Source organism: Saccopteryx bilineata, chromosome 6, assembly GCF_036850765.1.
Source record: "Saccopteryx bilineata isolate mSacBil1 chromosome 6, mSacBil1_pri_phased_curated, whole genome shotgun sequence".
NCBI lineage: Eukaryota > Metazoa > Chordata > Mammalia > Chiroptera > Emballonuridae > Saccopteryx > Saccopteryx bilineata.
In genome coordinates this window covers 199,979,457-200,000,102 of record NC_089495.1, presented here as the reverse complement: position 1 = coordinate 200,000,102, position 20,646 = coordinate 199,979,457, and the positions used below count along the sequence as shown (strand labels likewise).

Below are 20,646 nucleotides of genomic sequence, written 5' to 3'. Positions count from 1 at the left end.
AAGCCAGTGCTTCAGCCCAGTCCCGGAAGAAGGCACGTTTCAGGCCAGGGCTCTTGAATTTGAAAGTACAGCCTTCCAATTTCCTGTCCCTGGCCTCAAGTTAAGTTTCAGCCAAAGAAGAAGTGAAAACTGCAATTAGGACTTTTCCACCGTAGGTTTTACATTTCTAATAAAATCTGATACTCATTTCTGGGATATCAGCTTAGAGAATAGTCCCGATGTAGATGATCTCACTGCTCAAGTCAGCACTCAGCGCATTTCCAAATATTATCTCAATTAATTCTCATAACAACCCTGCAAAGTTGATGGTGTTATGCCTATTTGGGGGGATGAGATACAGGTTCTTGAAGAAACAGTCATGCAAGACCTTTACTCAGATTTCAGCATCTCCATGACTGCCCTCCTCATTCCTAACAGAATGCAACCTTGTTTGGAAGTAGGGTCATTGCCGATATAAGTAGTTAAGATGGATCATTAAGGTGGGCCTCGGCCTGACCTGTGGTGGTGCAGTGGATAAAGCATCGACCTGGAAATGCTGAGGTCACTGGTTCAAAACCCTAGGCTTGCCTGGTCAAGGCACATATGGGAGTTGATGCTTCCAGCTCCTCCCCCCCTTCTCTCTCTCTGTCTCTCCTCTTTCTCTTTCCCTCTGTCTCTCCCTCTCCTCTCTAAAATGAATAAAAAAAAAAAAAAAAAAAAAAAAAAAAAAAAAAGGTGGGCCTCTAATCCAATATGACTAGTGTTCTTTTTTTTTTTTTTTTTTTGTATTTTTCTAAAGTTGGAAACGGGGAGGCAGTCAGACAGACTCCCGCATGCGCCCGACTGGGATCCACCTGGCACGCCCACCAGGGGGCGATGCTCTGCCCATCTGGGGCGTCGCTCTGTTGCAACCAGAGCCATTCCAGTGCCTGAGGCAGAGGCCACAGAACCATCCTCAGCGCCTGGGTCAACTTTGCTCTAATGGAGCCTTGGCTGCGGGAGGGGAAGAGAGAGACAGAGAGGAAGGAGAGGGGGAGGGGTGGAGAAGCAAATGGGTGCTTCTCCTGTGTGCCCTGGCCGGGAATCAAACCCGGGACTCCTGCACGCCAGGCCGACGCTCCACCACTGAGCCAACCGGCCAGGGCCTAGTGTTCTTATAAGAAGGGAAAAGTTGGTATCAGATACACACAGGGAGAACGACATGTAAAGATGAAGGCAGAAAACAGGGTGATGTGTTTACAAGTTGTGTTGGCCGTCACTGCCAGGCGGGGTGTTGCGGTTTCAGTCTGTAGATAATGGAGAATGCGTGGAGGGTGTTCAGCTAGAGAGGAGCGGTGAGAAGGCCCCTTCGGCTTAGAGCAGAGCTCGGAGAAGAAAGAAGCCAGAAATTATGGTACCGTTTCTGCTGTCTTCCGGCCAGAAATAAACCACAAATGGTTTCAGAAACGACCTCTCCCCATTTCACGTCACTGAAACTTGGGCTGCCCCCACGTGTTGAACCTTCCCCGCCCTCATTCCTGGCTGGCTCAGTTCCTCATCTGAGCCTGGCTTTATAAGCACCTCAGCCTCTGCTGTAACCTTCAAGAAGGGAGGCTCCCACAAAGAGACTCTGACCAACCTCTGCCCAGGAAGGAGCTGAGGACAAGATGATGGCCAGACCATGCTGTGTGGTAGTGGTCCTGCTGCTGCTGGCAGAGGTCTCCAGGCTTGGAGAAGGGGTTCCTAACCCTGGGTTTGTGGCCAGGATCACCAGAAAAGGTCTGGAATATGGTAAGTGGGTTTCATTCCTCTGATGCTCACTATTGCTCACCAAAGTGGTGTAACCAGGATTAAAAAAAAAAATCACAGATTTGGGTTGTATCCCTGCTTGACTTAGAAACCTCTGGACTTCAGCCTGACCAGGAAGTAGCACAGTGGATAGAGCATCAGACTGGGACCCAGAGGACGCAGGTTCAAAACTCCGAGATTGCTGGCTTGAGTGCGGGCTCATCTGGCTTGAGTGCAGGCTCACCAGCTTGAGCACACGGTCGCTGGCTTGAGTGTGGAATCATAGACATGATTCCATGGTCGCTGGCTTGACCCTAAAGGTCATTGGCTTGAGCCAGGGGTTGCTTACTCTGCTGGAGCCCCCTGGTCAAGGCACATATGAGAAAGCAATCCTTGAACAACTAAGGAGCCAAAATGAAGAACTGATGCTTCCCATCTCTCTCCCTTCCTGTCTATCTGTCCTTATTTATCCCTCTCTTTGACACTCTGTCTCTGTCAAAAAAAAAAAAAAAAAAAAAAGCCCTGTTTGATTATAGGCTATTGAGAGAAAGAAAGAAAGAAAGAAAGAAAGAAAGAAAGAAAGAAAGAAAGAAAGAAAGAAAGAAAGGAAGGAAAGAAAGAAAGAACTCTGGACTTTAGTTTCCTCATCTTGAGTTATCAGATGTTAAGTATAGGACTAGATTACCATTTTTACCAGCGTGGTCTATTGACACCTCCCCCCTACCACCACACACACATTAGAATTGCTGGGACACAATTCTGGAGATCCACCCAAGATTGACTGAAGTTGGGCCTGGGGATCTGCATTGTTGACATATGGCCCAAGCAATAGTGAAGAACCCTAAGTTTTGACCCACTACAGGAAATGATTCTTCAAAAGTCCCATTGTATTCCACCATTGCTTCCACGATCTAGTTGAATGAATAAACAACAATGATTGCTATTTACCTGTCACTTTGAGTTTATGATCTAATTTAATTCTCAGGCTCAGGTTGGTATTATCATTATTATCATTTCCTTGTGGGGAACCGAGGCTCAGGGAATTTAAGGGACTTTCTTGGGATTACACCAACAGTAAGTGGCAAATCCTTCATTCAACCTCAGTCCTTGTGATTCCAAAGCCTGACCACTCCACTGTTAGGCTTTGCTGCCTCCCACTGAATGAGCTAACTCCCTCTGTTTGCCTCCAGCCCGCCAATACGGAATGGCCACGCTGAAGAAGGAGCTGTCCAATGTCAACTTGACTGATTTATCAGGAAGCTTCACAGCCGGTTGGATGGGAAGTGTGAGATATGAGTGTAGGAGGTGAGAGCTCCATTTGTCACCACAGAGGCAGTGGAGGAAGGAGACGGGGGGGGGGGGGGGGGGGGACTAAGGTCACGGGGAAAAGAGAGAAACATGGGCTCAGCACTTGGACTAAGAGCAAAGGGACCATAGCCAGCTCCTGTGGGGCCTCTGAAAGGTGCTAATCATCAGGATGGGAGGGAAACCCTCAGAAACCATTCACCAGCCATAGGTCAGTCCTGCAGAGAGTGGCCCTGGACTTCTGCTCTACCAGGGATCCCTGGTACTCTCCTGATTGCCCAGACTAGGGACCTGCCTGAGATACACCATCCCTTCCTCCAGAGCCTGTTAGGGGGCTGAAATCAAAGACTTAGAGTCTCTCTGGAACCTACTCAGATTTTATTTGCACTGCTAAAGACAACTTCTAGGCCAGGAGTCAGGAACCTAGGGCTCGCAAGCCAGATGTGGCTCTTTTGATGGCTGCATCTGGCTCCCAGACAAATCTTTAATAAAAAATAATAATAACGTTAAAAATATAAAACATTCTCAGGTATTACAATCCATTCATTTCTTACCAGTCATGTTCATGGTTGTGGGTGGCTGGAGCCAATCACAGCTGTCCTCCGGGACAACACCAAATTTTTATTGGATGATGCATAACATACACGGGTCGTTGTATGGCTCTCACAGAATTACATTTTAAAATATATGGCGTTCACGGCTCTCTCAACCAAAAAGGTTCCTGACCCCTGTTCTAGGCAGACCAAGAAAACAAATACCCGGAATCTCCCCTTTTCCTATTCACTCATATCCCCAGTGCTTCCCGTTGACCAATCCTAACTAGCAGCCCGTTGCAAAGGGTCCTGGGAAGTGTAGTTTTCAGAGGTCAGCACCCTCCAAATAGGTCAGAGCAAGAGAAGGAAAATGGAATGCACCTGAAAGTAAATAGACATATGATCAGTGTGATGTTTACCTGGAGGGCATCTGCCCCATTTAAAGGGAGCAGCTGCTACTCCCTGTCGTTGATTGATGCTCTAAGGAAATAAGAATGTTGCCTTTTGACTTTTTCAAGGGAAGCCAGAATTCTAGTGTTTTTTTTTTCTTCACATTTTTACAATAAAATGTCCTCATTTTAAAACATTGGCAACAGATTCACGTTTTCAAGAACACGAGGAAAAGCATGTCTGTAGCATATCGACCTCATGTGTGACCCACAGATCAGCAGCAGGTGACTTCGGATCTAAATTGCGAGCTCTTAGTTGTATTCGAGGTGTGGGGAGCAGAGAGAGGAAGCTGCCTCTTGCACCAGCTGTGGAGACAGGACGCCCAGTGAGAAGCCAGCTCCCAGGGTCTTCGAGGTGGTGAGGGTCGAGTGTGCAAGACAGTCAGGAGCAGCCAGTGGGTGGGGTCATACAAGAGAGGAAGGCTGTGGTCTTGAAGGCTGGGGAAGGCTTCCCAGAGGAGGAAAGCCCGCACAGACCTTGAAGGACGTGACTGCCATGATCTGGTTGTCCTTTGTGGAGTAAGTTGATAAGTCTGAAAGAAACTGTGAGAGCCTGGAAGGGACTCTGGGGACTCGATCAGGGGACTGATGTGCCCCTCATTTTTCTCGGTGTCATGTCTGCCTTCCTTCCCTAGCCTGAGAATCCGTTCCTTCCAACTCCGGAACTCCGATCTGCGTCTGCGCCCCAGCCAAGGCGTCACAGCCTCCCTGTCCAATAACTACATGTCTGTCAGCGGGAACTGGAAGGTGGAAAAGGGTTTCGTGTAAGTAGCGCTTGTGTCGAAACGTCTCTCGGCTCTGCGCCAGGGCGTGTCCTCGCACCCTGGACTTTTATTTCTGGATTCTTAAATGTCCAATCTGTAGAGGATCCAGATCTATCTCTAAGCCTCAGTTTCATTATCTATAAAACGGGGTTAATAATAGCCCACCCCAGACGCAGTTGTGGATTCAGTAAAATAGCAGATGTAAGGTATTTGCACTGTGCGTGGCACATACAAAATCCTCAGTAAACGCCGGCTATTTTAGTTAATGAGACGTTGAGACTGTACAAATAATATAAATGGAACTGCTTGAGAATAGAGCCAGAGTTGCCGTGCCGGAAGAACTGCCTTGCACGCCCTGTCCCAAACCTTTGGGATGGTAAAGCAGGGCAAAATAATCTGCAGCAACCTTGTGCCCCAGAGAACTGTTTGCAAAGGTAAGAAGAAAACAGATATTGTGACTACCCATCTGATGACTCCTGGACTGAAAATTTACAACGTTATTTAGAATTAATGTCAGTATGTTATATCTTCACCAGTAAAAATACTTTCCTTCTTTTGAAGTCATTGTTCCTCTTCCCTTACTCATAAATACCCATTGTCTTTGCTGATTTAATTAATTAATTAATTTATTTATTTAGAGAGAGAGAGAGAAGGAGAGACAGACAGGAAGGGAGAAAGATGAGAGGCATCAATTCTTCATTGTGGCACCTTAGTTGTTCATTGATTGCTTTCTCATATGTGCCTTGACACAGGAGTGGGGGGCTTCCACTGAGCCACTGACCCCTTGCTCAACCCAGTGACCTTGGGCTTCAAGCCAGTGACCTTGGGCTCAAGCCAGCAACCATGGGGTCATGTCTATGATCCCATGCTTAAGCCAGCAACCATAAGGTCATGTCTATGATCCCACGCTCAAGCCGGTGACCCTGTGTTCAAGCTGGTGAGCCCATGCTCAAGCCAGAGGAGCCTGAGCTCAAGCTGGTGACCTCAGGGTTTCAAACCTGGGTCCTCAGCGTCCCAGGCCAATGCTCTATTCACTGCATCACCATCTGATAAGGCTTTGTCTGCTAATTGAAACATTATTTGGCCTTCTGCATTATCAATGCTTCCTGAATAATTATCGCTACTGATCTCAAATAAATGCTTGTTAGCCTGGCCTGTGGTGGCGCAGCAGATAAACCTTCGGCCTGGAATGCCAAGGTTGCCGGTTTGAAACCCTGGGCTTCCCTGGTCAAGGCACATACAGCAAGCAAGCAATGAACAACTAACATGAAGCAACTATGAGTTGATACTTCCCATTCCATGCTCCCCTTTCTCTCCTGTCTCTGTAAAACCAATAAATAAAGTATTTTTTAAAAAATGCTTGTTGCCTCTTGCCTTGAAAGGCCTTTTTGTTCTTAGGTCACCGAGGCTCAGACAGGATACAAAGCTTGTTAATGGGGAACTGAAAGATAAACCTGGATCTGTGGTCTTCTGGCTCCTCTTTGTGGAGGTGACTGACCACCATTTGGTTCTCATGTCTCCCAACCAGCACCCTAGAGGGTACTTTTGTTCTGAGTGTGGATGGCATTTCCATCTTAATTTCTCTGAACTTGGGCAAGGACCAGTCTGGACGACCCACTGCCTCTGTGGCCCACTGCAGCAATGCCATCGGCCATGTCAGCATCGACATCTCAGGACAGCTAAGGTAAGTCACCCTGTACAGTTGCTGGAAGTTGTCAGAAGTGCTTCAGCATGCAGCCCACACAGGGCATGTCTCTGATGGGGCAGATCTGAGAGCAAGATTTGAGACTTACCAAGATCAGAGGTCAGTGAACTAAAAGCCTGTGGGCCCAATCCAGAAGGCCACCTGTTTTTTGTAAATAAAAGGTCATTGGAACACGACTATATTCATGTCTATGGCTGCCTTAGCGCTACGTCAGCAGAGTTGAATAGTTGCCACAGAAACCATATAGCCTGCAATGCCAAAGATACTTACTATGGGGCCCTTTAAGAAAAAGTTTGCTTACCCCCGAGCAAGGCTGCCTTTAATGGCAATCCAGCATCCTAAAGCCACTTACCTGGAGCAGACGCTCAGTGAATTTCAAATGAATGACAGCCGTCTCCAGGGCGACTGCCTTCCCACTCTGTTTCGGTGGACCCTGCATCAGTCAGATCCTGGCAGGAAACAGAGGGCAACTCAAAAGCCTTACCTGATAAGAATCTAATAAATGGCCCTGGCTGGTTGGCTCAGTGGTAGAGCATCGGCCTGGCGTGCAGGAGTCCCAGGTTCGCTTCCCGGCCAGGGCACACAGGAGAAGCGCCCATCTGCTTCTCCACCCCTCCCCCTCTCCTTCCTCTCTGTCTTTCTCTTCCCCTCCCGCAGCCAAGGCTCCATTGGAACAGAGATGGCCCTGGCGCTGGGGATGGCTCCATGGCCTCTGCCTCAGGTGCTAGAGTGGCTCTGGTTGCAACAGAGCGACATCCCAGATGGGCAGAGTGTCACCCCCTGGTGGGCGTGCCGGGTGGATCCCTGTCGGGCGCATGAGGGAGTCTGTCTGACTGCCTCCCGTTTCCAGCTTCAGAAAAAATAAATAAATAAATAAGAATCTAATAAAGAACATATTCACTGGAGACTAGCAAAAGCAGGAGGCTTCCCTAGAGTTGAAGGGAAGGGAAGGGTGTTACCAGAGCCTGGAGAGGCCTGGAACCTTGGAGAAGGGCTTTGGGACAGGAGTCTAGTGGTCCAGCAGGCAGGGAGGAGTGTGGGTGTAAATACCCCAACTCCTCTCTCCTTCCTACCTGTGCCTCCCAAGGTATAAAAGTGTCTGTTTCCTCCCACTATTGCCAACTCACCAACTGTCAAAAATTTAGCTTTGTGCCAATTTGAAAGGTAAGGGTATGTCAGCATCCAAAGGTCACCTACCCTTGGATTGAATTCACCTGGCTGTGGCCCTTCTTGGGATAACATAGGAAAGGTCAAGTCCAAAGGTAGCCCTCCTCCTGGGAGTCTCAGTTCATCATAAAATGAGTCTTGACCCTCTTTCCTCTCTTCTCCAGCTGGCTCCTGAATCTCTTCCGTGCAACAATTGAAAGCAAGTTAAAGAATATCTTGACACAAAAGGTAAATAAAGGATAGGCTGATTTGTGGTGCAGGATCACTGACAGGTGCATAGTTGATATTTGGAAGCAGCCTTGTCGCTTAAGTAGGTTGCCATTTGAATTTGCTTGGCAAAAACCTTCCTCTTTGGCGGTGCAAAGGCCAAGGCTTTTCCCAGTCTGTAGGATCACATGAGTAAATTAGCATTTGAAACTGACAGTGTTTAGAGCAAGATGGAGAAGTGACTTTGGATCCCTCCCTCACCCTATACACAAAAATCAACTTGCGGAGGTTTAAGGATTTCAATGCCAAAACAAGTCTAAAACTTTTTAGGACCCTGGCTGGTTGTTGGCTCAGTGGTAGAGTGTTGGCCCGGTATGTGGATGTCCCAAGTTCGATTCCCAGTCAGAGCACAAAGGAGAAGTGACCATCTGCTTCTATACCTCTCCCCCTTCCCCTTCTCTCTTTCTCTCTTCCTCTCCTACAGCCATGGCTCGATTGGCTCAAGTGCATCAACTGTGGGCACTGAGAATGGCTCCATGGAGCCTCCACCTTAGGCACTAAAAATAGTTCAGTTGCCAGCATGGCCCCAGATGGATAGAACATTGGCCCCAGACAGGGGTTGCCAGGTGGATCCTGGTCGGTGCACGTTTGTCTATCTCTCCTCTTCTCACTTGGAAAAAATACTTTTTAAGAGAAAACCTAGAATATCATTCTCACTTTGAGAGGATAGGGAAATGTTTCTTAAATAAGACTCACTCCTCCCAAAAAGGCATCATATTGAGAACAGTACTGGGGTAGGTCCTTAGTATTTCTCCCCTCTGGAAAGAGGATTGGTCTTGGAGGCAAAGAGGGACCTCTTACATTTGCCCTTTGTGTATCTTTGGACAAAATGGCACATGCCCTGGAGTGTCAGTGATGGTGTTGGAATAGCTGAAGTTAGGATATCTCAAGACTAAAAGCGCCTGGCATTTCCCAAACGGTAATCCTTGGTTTACAAAGGACTAAATTGGTGAACCCTCCTTCTGGCTTTGTTTTGGAGCCCTCTGGTGGCCATAGTTAGTACTGCCTGCAGACCAGACACCATGCTCCTGGGCAGATTCTGCCAGGGACAGAAACCCCAGTAGGAAAGGGAGGCAAAGGGGCCGGGGTGGGGTGGGGGGGTGGCAGTGGTGGCGAAGCCTCTGATTCAAGAGCTCTTGCACCTAGAAGCTCTTCTGCTTTGTCCCTCTGCTCGCTAATGTATTTATGTACTGCACTTCTTGCCACTTGGCCACCAGAGGACGACTGTAGCAGACCCTAGGGCAGTGCTGACGTGACCACCATGCACTTGTAATGTGGGTTCCAGAAAAGTCTGTGAACTGAAGTCGGGCCCACCTGTGTGAAATGGGGCAGTGCCCAAGTGTTGCCAAGTGTTGGCGGGAGGAGTGGTTTCTTCCTCTTCACCATCCTCTCCCGAGGCCCCTCCGTCCCCACCTACAAGGCGGGGATGTAGTATACGTTCCTGAAATGGGGTCGGGGGAGAACTCACCTGTCTTTCTCACCCACTTCCCGCAGATCTGCGAAATGGTCAGGAGCTCAACAACCTCACACCTGGAGCCCTACCTCCGGACTCTGCCAGGTGTGGAGCCACCCTCGCTTCTCTGGGTGCCATCAGATGCCCTGGCAGCCAGTACCCCTGGGAGACTTTTCCCCACTTAGTATCTCTCCATCCCACGGGGTTAGATTTGGGGTGACCACCGCCTTGGGGAGTTTGTTCTCTGGAGGTGAGGGAGTAGGGCGATCGAGGGTGGTGACTCACCACCCGCTGGGAGCCCAAGGTGAGCAGAAAGTTAGGAATACATGGGAAAATGATGTGTTGGCTGCTTTACAAAACAAAGGTGCTCTGCCTGACCAGGCAGTGGCGCAGTGGATAGAGCATTGGACTGGGATGCGGAGGACCTGGGTTCAAATCCTCGAGGTCGCCGGCTTGAGCGCTGGCTCATCTGGTTTGAGTGCAGGGTCGCTGGCTTGGGCGTGAAATCATACATGTGGCCCCATGGTCACTGGCTGGAGCCAAAGATCGCTGACTTCAGCCCAAGGTCGCTGACTTGAAGCCCAAGGTCACTGGCTCAGCTGGAGCCCCCTAGTCAAGGCACATATGATAAAGCAATCGATGAACAACTAAGCTACCACAATGAAGAATTAATGCTTCTTTCATCTCTCTTCATTCCTGTCTGTCCGTCTCTCTCTCTCTCTCTCTCTCTCTTTCTCTCTCTCTCTCTCTTGTCCCCAACAAAGAAAACTAAAACTAAAACAAAGGTACTCTGAGCTCCCTGTGCAGGACTGGGAGCCCTTCTAGCTTTGACCTTCTGGCTGCCACAGGGACCTTTTATAATCACACATTAGGTCTTCCCCTTCTTGAAATCCCTCAGAGACGTCTTTGACTCTCAGAATACTGAGCCCAGCTGTGGGAGACAAGGCCCTGCATGGTCTGGGCCAGACCTTCACACCGCTGTCCCCAGCTTTATGCTGGTCCCCTCCCCGACTCAGCCAGCCACTCTGGTCCCTGTCAGTCTCTCTACTATACAGTGCTCCATAACAGTACACGATCTTTGCATAGGTTATGCTCTCGGCCAGTGCCCCTACCGCACACTTACCCCCTTCCCCTACCAGCCCCTGCTCATCCTCCAGATCTCAGCCAAAGCAACACCTCCTCTGGGAAGACTTCCCTGACTTCCTGCCCTAATAATCAGCTTGCCACCTCCCACTACCCCCCCCCCTTTATATTGCTGGCATCATCCTATGGACTTCTGCTACCTCACATCTAACATACTTGCAATTGTACATCTCTTCCTTGAGTGTTTGATCATTGCCTCCTCTGGACTTGTGAGTTCATTCAGCGGTTTCATCAGCCCCTTGCATGGTACCTGGCGTATAGCAGGTTGCTCTATAAATACTGAATGAATGAATGAACAAATGAGGAATGAAGCACTCTCTCTGTGACTAAAGGTAGCATGGATATGCCCCAGCCCCCAGCCCACTCCCATTCTCCAAAGGCTGCAGTCCCTGTGAGAGGAGCATCTGGAGTTGTGCAACTGGAAGGTACAACTTTGCACAACTGTGTTTAACTACCCTGTTCACAGTGCTGCCTCTTTCCCACTTCACAGTCACCTTGGAGATTGACCAGATTGCTGGCATTGACTACAGTTTAGTGGGAGCCCCCCGGGTGACCTCCCGAGCCCTGGACACGCCCTTCAAGGTAAGGGGCTGTGGGAAAGGGCCTTGGAGCTGAGGGCGGCAGGAAATCAGCTCCACCCCCCAGAGTAGGCTCCTCCCCTCCCTCTCCCATCCTCCACCCTGAACCTGGGAGAACGAAGGACATGCCTCCCCACCAAAAGAGACATTTCGGGCAGCTGAGGACCCAGACGTCGTGGGCCCAGAGGGAATCTTTCAAGACCCTTGAGTCTACGTTCTGGAGAGGAACCCAGGGCACAGGAGGTGTCCCCCAGGCAGGCTTTGGGTGCCTCTGCCTGACACCTTCTCTGGTAGGAAGGTGACTGCTATGTCCTTCTGTCTCCAGGGTAAATTCTTCGGCCTAAGGCAGCACTTCCCAGTTCCCTTTAAGTCTCCGTCCATCAAGCTGCCCTGGGAACATGACCGGATGGCCTACATTGCAGTCTCCCAGTATGTCTTCAACACTGCCAGCCAGGTGTACCACCAGGCTGGGCTCATGAACTTCACCATCCGAAATGAGCACGTGCGTAGGGGATGGAGGAGGCTCGGGGTCCCAAGAGAGAGCATCGGGTGGGACTGTGGGCACCCTAGGGAGTGGGGGAAGAATGCGAACAGGAGTTCAAAAACCAGGCTGTGCCTCAGTTTCCCTATATATGCACACACGCCCCTTGGGGTCTATGAGAGATTGTAAAGAGCTCGGTGTCTGACATACAACACATGAGCTATTATTAGCAGTACTTTAAAAAATATGATGGACTCTGGTGTGTCATACCAGGTCCTCTGAGCAGGAAATGTCAAGACAGCGTTAGACTTGTGAGAGTTTTATGAGGGAAACGCCCGTGAAGGGTTACAGAGGGGGGAGGAGGTAGGAGAGCCCTCAGACTGCAATGCAGGACCGACAGTGGTGAAGGGAGTGGGAGGCAGGTAGATCAGGTAAAAATGCTACTGCGCAGCAAGCTCTAAATCTCAGCCAAGCTGATGGGGGCAAGAGCGAAGCTTGCTGGTTGGAGGGGGAGAGCCACACACATCAGGTGTGAGGCGTGGGCTCCAGGCCAGATCTTCTGCGTGATCTGTCGGACCTGACCACAGGCAATTACACAGGCTTTACCTGGCAGGCGGGAGCCAGACCAGACCAGAGCGCCGCCAGTGCTTGTCAGTACCTAGATGGAGCTGCAGTCAAGCAGTCAAGCCCCGCCCTGCCCCACCCCTGCCCCCACCCGGAGCATGTATCACTAGACTAGACTGCCTGTTCAGAGGTCTCCTTATGGACAGGGAGAGAGGGAAAAACTTTCAGCCAAGACACTGTCAGGTGCCTCTGCTGAGACCCCCTTGCTGGAGGTCATGGAGACAGTTCTCTCCAGTCTCGGTGCTCAGTGCTTTTCTACAACTGGCCCTTCCCCTTCTCCTCCACCTCTTCTCCCTGTGTCCATGAGCCTTTTGTTTAGAGATCTCTTGGCAATAAGATGAGCTCCCCGCCCCATCTTCCCTGATACAGCTGGCCCTCAAAGGTGCCATGCCACAGAGAAAAACAGAAGTTGGGGGGCGGGGTCCTGCCCTTTCCTGATTAGTCTCTTGCTTATACTGCCACCTTGAGTCCTTGCAGTGATCTGACAACAGTCTTCTGCTCTGCCACCCCAGCCACGCTCAGCAGGGGCTGGGAGCAGTCCGGGAGAGCGTGGCCTCAGCCTGAATGGTGCGGGACCCGGATGAGGGGCAGTGGTGGCGGGGGTGGGGGGGGGAGGCTGTCAGCCAGCTGCCCCCCCTCACCGCTGATCCCCTTGAAGGGAGGTCTAAGCAGTGCTCCGCCCGAGCCCACAGTACGATAAGTGCTATAGGACCTGCCCAGGTAAAGGGTGGGGTGGGCTATGGACAGAGGTAGGCGGGGTTCTCCAAGCTGAAAGGTCAGCAAGTCATGAAGTGGGTAGAGAATGACACCACAAGAGATGGTGAGAAACAGAGTTTGGGAGAAGCCGTATCTGGAAGCACATTAAACTTAGATCGTGGTGGTGATCAGCTCTCACTGGCCCTTTAAGGGAGCATCCTGAGAAATAATCAATAACAATAACAGACCTGTATTAAGTACCTAGTAGGTTCCAGGCACTGCACTTGGTGCTTTCTCCATATACTATCTCATTTAGTCCTCAAACACTCTGCGGAGCAAGCGCGGTCATTCTCATCACTCCCACTTCATAGATACGGAACCTAACAACGTTAATGGGCAATCACTCCGCGGAATGGCGGAAGCCACGCTGTCAGACCTCAGAAGCCACATCTTTCATCACCATGATGTCCTGCTTCTCAAGCAGCTTACTACTCCCTCTGCTGCAGTTTTCCCCGGACTTTCCAATTTACATGCACACCACATCATTAGGGGCCGTGATCCCTCAGGTAAGACCTCTGCCCACTCGCCACAGAGGACAGGGCAAACCACCTGACGTGGGGCAAATGTGGCGATTGTGTTTGAGCTCTGCACAGACTTCCTCCAGACAAACAGCTTCCCTATTAGAACAGTGTGTAAAGATAAAAGTGATTCATTTTTTATATGAAATTACAATCATTGCCTGACCAGGTGGTGGCGCAGTGGATAGAGCGTCAACCTGGGACACTGAGGACCCAGGTTTGAAACCCTGAGGTTGCCAGCTTGAGTGCGGACTCATCTGGCTTGAGTGCGGGCTCACCAGCTTGAGCATGGGGTTGCTGGCTTGAGCCTGAGATCACCAACAAGACCCCATGGTCGCTGGCTTGGCTCAGCTTGAGCCCCCTGGCCAAGGCACGTATGAGAAGCAACCAATGAACAACTAAGGTGCCACAATTATGAGTCAATGCGTCTCATCTCTCTTTTTCCTGTCTGTCTCTCTCTTTCTCTCTCTCTCGTGCGTGTGTGCTTAAAAAAATCCCAACATTCTCTGACTCCTTGTGGCATAAAGAAGGAGGATCTGGATTCGATTGCCTGCGTCTGAATCCTGGGTCTGCTCTTTTCTATCTTTGGCACTCAATCTTGTTGGGCCTCGGTTTCCTCATTTTTGTCAAATGGAGACAACACTAGGGCCTGCCCCACTGAGTTGCTGGATCAATGGAAGACAACAGCACCCAGCACAAATATACAAGATCCCTCCTGGGCAAAAATGGGGCATGTTGGGCAGGCTAATGATTTGGGGGTAGGCTAATAATTGATATCTGCTTGATATTTATGTAGAGCAGAGTTGAATGGAGACAGAAACAGAGGGTAGAAGAGCACTCAGACTCCCTCCTCTTGAACCAGGCCATTCAGCTTCGCCCCAAAGTTGCACACTAGTCAACACAAGTTGTCCACAGCATTGAAGGAAGTATGGTGACCAGCCACTGTTATTGGAACCTGCCCATGGGGGCATCTCACCCTTCTCAGACATGATCAGAGTGCCCCTAACAACTACAACAGCCTTCTATTGGAAAGGAGTTCTGAAAAATACAATTCCCTCAGTGATATTTCCACTGCTGGTTTCGGGCCCTTGGGGATTTGAGCCTTGAGAATGCACCCCTCTAGCCTTTCCGGTACAGCGCAGGGTCCCTCTCTCTGTCTCCTGCCCTCCCCTGAGTCTCTCTGCCCTTTTTCTCCAGCTGGCCAGATTGTACCCCAATATGGAGCTAGAGCTGGAGCTGTCACCTGAATCAGCTCCATTCCTGACGTTCACCCCTGGCAATGTGACCCTCATGCCGGTGATGAACATTGAGGCCTTCGCCCTCCTGCCCAACGCCTCTGACCGCAGCCCGCTTTTCCAACTCAGGGCAGTAAGTCTGATCCTGGCTGGGGTGGCCAAGGGTCATCTTGCCATGGGTGTAAGCCCCTGCCTCAGCTGAAAGACTGGGAGACTACACAGCCGATAGAAGCGGGACGCCACTATTTCCCCGGAGGTATCAGCGGGCTTTGCAGTTCTGGTCTGCACAGTCAGACTTTCCGAGGACAAAGCGCATCCAATCAGAGTCGCAAGGAAGCTTAAAAGTCATTCACTCCAGCTGAGTGGAAGATTTTAGATTTCTCACTGCTATGTTTGTTATAAAAAATTGCTAAAAGCATAACCATATGTAAAGTGTTATAAATGAAAGTCATCAAATTATCTTTTTAAAGAAGGTTTAAAATTTGAAGAACTCTTAAAATAGCCATGCTCTCCAAATTGATTTACAGATTCAACATAGTCCCTCTCAACATCCCAGCTGGCTTTTTTTTTTTTTTTTGTCAGATAACAAGCTGATTCCAAAACTCCTGTGTAAATTCAAGGGACCCGGAATAGCCAAAACAATTTTGAAAAAGAAAAAGGAAGTTGCATAACTCATACTTTCCTATTTCAAAATGTCACCAAGATAGAATGGTACTAGTGCATGGACAGATATCTAGATCAATGGAACAGGGTTAGTTGAGAACCCAGAATTCACTCTCCATACTGATAGTCAATTGATTTTCAACAAGGGGTCCAACACAATTGAATGTGGAAGAATAGACCTTCAAGAGACGGTGCTGGGGCAACTGTGTATCCACATGAAGAAGAATGAGGCTGGGCCCCTCTCTTACACCGTACACAAAAACGAACTCGGAATGGATCATGGACCTCACTGTGAGAGCTAGAACTATAGAACTCTTAGGGAAGATATGGTATTAAATCTTCATACTTGAGTTAGGCAGAGCGTTCTCAGATCAATTTAAAAGCACAGGCAACAAAATAGGTAAACTGGAGTTCATCAAATGATACCACCATTCAAGAAAGTGAGAAGACGGCCCACAGAATGGGAGAAAACATTTGCAAATCAGAAATCTGATAAGGGCTTAGGGACTCCGAACTTCCCTCTGGTCATCTGCTCCCAGACTCAGTCGTGCTTGTAGGCAGATGGCCTCCCAATCTGAATCCTCTTGAGTCTTTAGTTTGGGTTTATCCCCCTTCTTGATGCTTCCATTAAGACAGAGACCTCTGAAATCTCAGCCCACCTTTCTTAAAGTCAGCGGCGGAGGCACCAGCATCCTGCATCCTCAGTCCCTAATCCCTGAGTGGCTGCCTTTTGGCTATAAGTCCCCCATCGGGCTGTGGTTTCTGTGTCTGGAGGTTTGTCTCCTGGACTGGGAACCACCAACAAGATGTCTACGTGGCATCTGAGAATCTAGGTGATATCCTTTTGCTTTTCCAGAGAACCAACATCTCCGCCACCATCAGTGTAAGCTCTGGCAAGATCTTTGGCTCATTGAGCCCAGGAAGGTAAGAGGCCACGGGTGAGTGGCGGGATGGGCGGTCAGAGCACTTGGTCTGGGTCACGGATAGGCCTGGAGCTGCCCCTTGGAAGCAGAGGTCTCCACTGTGGCTGGTTCATTCTCTCATCCGGTGCTCCTCTGCAAAAGGCAGGTTGACAAAAATAGAAACAAAAAAAAATCACCCAGAATCTTGCCCCATAGAGACGATCACTCTTAGTAGTTCTACATCTACTTCCAGTCTTTTATTTTAATGTACATTTATATATAACTGGAAACCCACAGTGCCTTACTTTTTATATTCCACTTTCTCCTGTTACTATGTATGTCATCATAACTCCTTCCAAGTTATCAAAAATGCTCAGATAACACTATTTTTTTTTTTATTTTTTTTTTTGTATTCTTCTGAAGCTGGAAATGGGGAGGCAGTCAGACAGACTCCCGCATGCGCCCGACCGGGATCCACCCGGCATGCCCACCAGGGGGCGATGCTCTGCCGCAATCAGAGCCACTCTAGCGCCTGAGGCAGAGGCCACAGAGCCATCCTCAGTGCCTGGGCCATCTTTGCTCCAGTGGAGCCTTGGCTGCAGGAGGGGAAGAGAGAGACAGAGAGGAAGGAGAGGGGAAGGGTGGAGAAGCAGATGGGTGCTTCTCCTGTGTGCCCTGGCCGGGAATCGAACCCAGGACTCCTGCACGCCAGGCCAATGCTCTACCACTGAGCCAACCGGCCAGGGCCTAACACTATTTTTTGAAATGTCACTTCTTAAATCACAGTGCATGCTTAAAGCCTTAAATCCTCAAGCACCGTCTTGCAGAGGAACCGTTGGGTGCTCATTCCCTGAAATGCCCCTGCCTGGAGGGGCTGCACCCCCCGCTGGGGTCCCAGCCGGGGCCTGGGCCGAGCATGCTTCTCTCTTTTCTACACAGTAAGCTGGAATTGGAGCTGAAACACTCCCACATCGGTTTCTTCAATGTGAGTTGTTCTCTCTCGGGATTTCTTGATGTCTTGCCCAGCAAGGCATCGTGGGGCTCCAGAGGTGACAAGGTCTCAGAGAGAGATGCCTTAGGGTCTCGCAGGAAGTGAGTCACCATGTCTGAAAGTTAACCATCCAAGAAGGACACAGCCTGAGGGCAAAGGGGTGACAGGACATGGCCACTGAGAGTATGAGCTTTGGAGGAAGATAGATCGGGGCTCTTCAACCAGGTCTGCCACTTACTAGCTGTATGACCTTGGATTCACCTTTCTAAGCCTCAGTTTCCTTGACTGTGAAATGGGAATGATTAGCATCTACCTCGACTGGGGGCCGTGTTAGAAAAGAGGGCAGTGAATTCAGTAAGACACTTTGACAAATTGTCGCACATAGTGAGCTCTCGATATATGTTCTGATTGTCATAACAGTGGCCCAGGTGCATAATCCCTGGTGGGTTTCAAAATTGAGAGAATTTTTAAGGTGCTATGGGGCAGGCATATGAATCCACCAGGATCTGGGGCAGTGCCCTATAATCAAACACACTAATATTTCTGCAACAAAAGTTTAAATCAGTCACACCAACTGGGTAGCCCCGTGACCGTTCAGATGATGTTTTGCCTTAAAACAAGCTTGCAGGCACTTAGGGAGAATGGAGTTCAGAGATTTAAGGTTTGGGGGAACTGGGAACAAGGAGCTGTTTCTCTGTGTTGGTTGATAGTCAGATAGTCAACCTCTGTTCTGTAAATGGGATGACATGTCAATGTTTCCAGAGGTGGGGGCAGATGTTCTTTCCTTGGACCCATTTTCATTCGTGTCTTGTTTGATCCTTTCGCTCTTGGCCCTTCTGTTCCAGGTGCAGTTGATGGAATCCATCTTCAATTACTATGCACCCTACGTCGTGTACCCCTCTCTCAATGGTAAGAACAGCTGCTGTCAACTGCCACGTGCAGATTCTCCCCTTTCTGTAGCATTTAAGGTTCATTCGTTCAACAAGTCGAGCCCGTCTTCTGTGCTGGCCGGGGGTACTGGCAATCTGTGGTCCCTGCCCTCGTGGGGCTCGCATTGTGCTGGGAAAGCATAGGTGTAAGTCTGATAAGTGCCACAACAGGAGGAAGCGCAGGGGAGCAGTGGGAGCTGGGAGGATGCACCGGATGTGACTTAGACATCGGTCCAGCAGGCGAGGGCTAAGTTGAGTCCCAAAGCACAAGGCGTTGGGCCCAGGGAGGAGGAGCACTCCAGCTGGAGAACACCTGGAGTTAACACCCCTGGGTCCTGAGCCAGGTGAGGTCACTGACTTGCTGGGTGACAGTGATGAAGGTCGTACTTGGGACAGTGGCTGCCTGTGAAGCCAGCAGCCCTCCTCCCAGAGCAGGACTCTCTCCAACTGGCTCCACCACCTGCCCTTTTTACAACCAAGAGATCAGAGCAGCAAAACTGACTGGGAAAGGGACAGTGGAGGAGATGGTGGTCCTCGTGGATGTGTCCCTGGATATAAACACTGCGGGTGGCGATTGAGGGCAGGGCTAACCGAAGCCTAAGACGCTGTCGGCTCCTAAAGAAGCTGCGTTTCCCCGGCGTTTCTGGGCGCCTCCTGCACCCCCCTAAAACACCCGTCCCGAATCCAGTAACCTACAACGGTTCGGTGGTCCGCTCTCCTCGGCCAGTTGCAAATGCAATGGTCTGTGTTCACACCTCCCCAGGGTTTTCTTTTCTGTCCAGCCCATCTCTCTGCTGTTTCTCTTCCAGCAAAACTGAAGGAGGGCTTCCCGCTCCCTCTGCCGAGGGACACCTACCTCAACAGCTTGCAGCTCCAGATCCTAAAGGTCTGTGAGAGGTGGCGTCTGGGGGCGGAGCCTTATGGACTCGAGGTGGGGGGCTGGTTCAGGGTTTGGTGGATACCAGGGGAGGGTCTTTAACTCCCACTTACATCCTAGACCTATTGTTCATAGAAAAAAAAATGTTTTGAATTTTGGTGTATAAATGGCAGGTTTTGATTATCCGGAATCTGGGCTCTGTGTAAAACGGCTCAGTTCTCAGTAATTCAGTTCCAACATTTACTGAACTTCTACAGCATGCAAGGCCCTTCGGCCATGGACGGAAGAATGGGCTGGAGGGTCAGATTAGATGCCACACTCCTGGGTGAAGGAGGGGCCAGCTGAACAAACCCAGAATGTCCTTGGTGCTGTGAGTCCCCCCTGGGCCGCTGGCCAGACTGCTCACCCACAGCAGCAAGGGATGATCCTGGAGAAAAACTGACCACGCCTGCGAGTGGAAGAAACCTACCAGGGCCAGGGGGCCGGGACAGTCATAGGACACGCCGGGATATCAATCCGGAAGTCCCAGTGTGCCATGTCCTCACTGTTCGTGTGTTCTCACTCCAGAGTAACCCGGGACTATGTTCTCAGAAATTACGAGAGGGGAGTGAACTCAGGCAGCACCCAGAAGGGAGTGGTTCTCCTGGGATAAACACATTCTGGAGGAAAGCAGTTCGTGGATGTCTTCCAGGAACCAGCGTTTAGGATATCCAAATAATTTGCTAGCTGATAAGGACCGTGTTTTATAAAGGCCCCCTTCTATAAAAGTGGAAGGGCTTGGTTTTGGCACTGACCTGGTTGTTTGTATTCAAGAACTTGCCTGGCCCTGTGTCCCTCCCAGGAAGCTCTTATGCAGCTTAGACAGTGACCGTCCTTCTCTGCCCTTTTTGTCTTCTCTCCAGAACTTCGTGCTCATAAAGGCCGACATTGATTAGGGTGAAGACTGCGGAGCACGTGGCTGGGGGAGTGGAGGACAGGACAGCCAGGCTTCCCCAGCCCGCCCTGGGGAACCCCAGGGGATGCTGTCACTCTATTTCCTCTCCCATGAGCTCCCCCTGCCCCCCATGGAGCCTACAACATCTGAAGACACGCCTGACCGCAGGGCACCCTCCCCACCCCATCCTCTTCCTCCTGCCCACGCCCCTACATGTTCTCTCTTGGCAGCTGTCCTCAGCTTTACTCTGGGTGACCTAACCTCGGCTCCTTACCTGCCCGCTGCTAGAATCCTTTGGTGAAAGAAAAAAGTATTAGCCGTGTCCAGTTACCACGCTGCCCAAAGCATCCTGCTCCTGATCAAACCTATAGATCGGGCCCTGGCCGGTTGGCTCAGCGGTAGAGCGTTGGCCTGGCGTGCAGGGGACCCGGGTTCGATTCCCGGCCAGGGCACATAGGAGAAGCGCCCATTTGCTTCTCCATCCCCCCTCCTTCCTCTCTGTCTCTCTCTTCCCCTCCCACAGCCAAGGCTCCATTGGAGCAAAGATGGCCCGGGAGCTGGGGATGGCTCCTTGGCCTCTGCCCCAGGAGCTAGAGTGGCTCTGGTCGCAGCAGAGTGACGCCCCG

The 20,646-nt window shown here is 50.3% G+C and overlaps 1 protein-coding gene across 1 annotated transcript; it reads left to right on the top strand.

Annotated features, from left to right (window-relative positions):
- Positions 1-1,625: 1,625 nt before the first annotated feature.
- LOC136308934 (lipopolysaccharide-binding protein-like) lies at positions 1,626-20,125 on the top strand. The gene is made up of 14 exons (XM_066236849.1): positions 1,626-1,749; positions 2,937-3,051; positions 4,669-4,797; positions 6,326-6,481; positions 7,834-7,897; positions 9,431-9,494; positions 11,023-11,114; positions 11,436-11,612; positions 14,687-14,857; positions 16,244-16,311; positions 17,229-17,274; positions 18,126-18,189; positions 19,019-19,095; positions 19,989-20,125. The coding sequence occupies exons 1-14, from the start codon at positions 1,626-1,628 to the stop codon at positions 20,019-20,021; spliced, it is 1,380 nt and encodes a 459-aa protein (XP_066092946.1). The 3' UTR covers positions 20,022-20,125.
- The last annotated feature ends 521 nt before the right edge of the window (positions 20,126-20,646 follow it).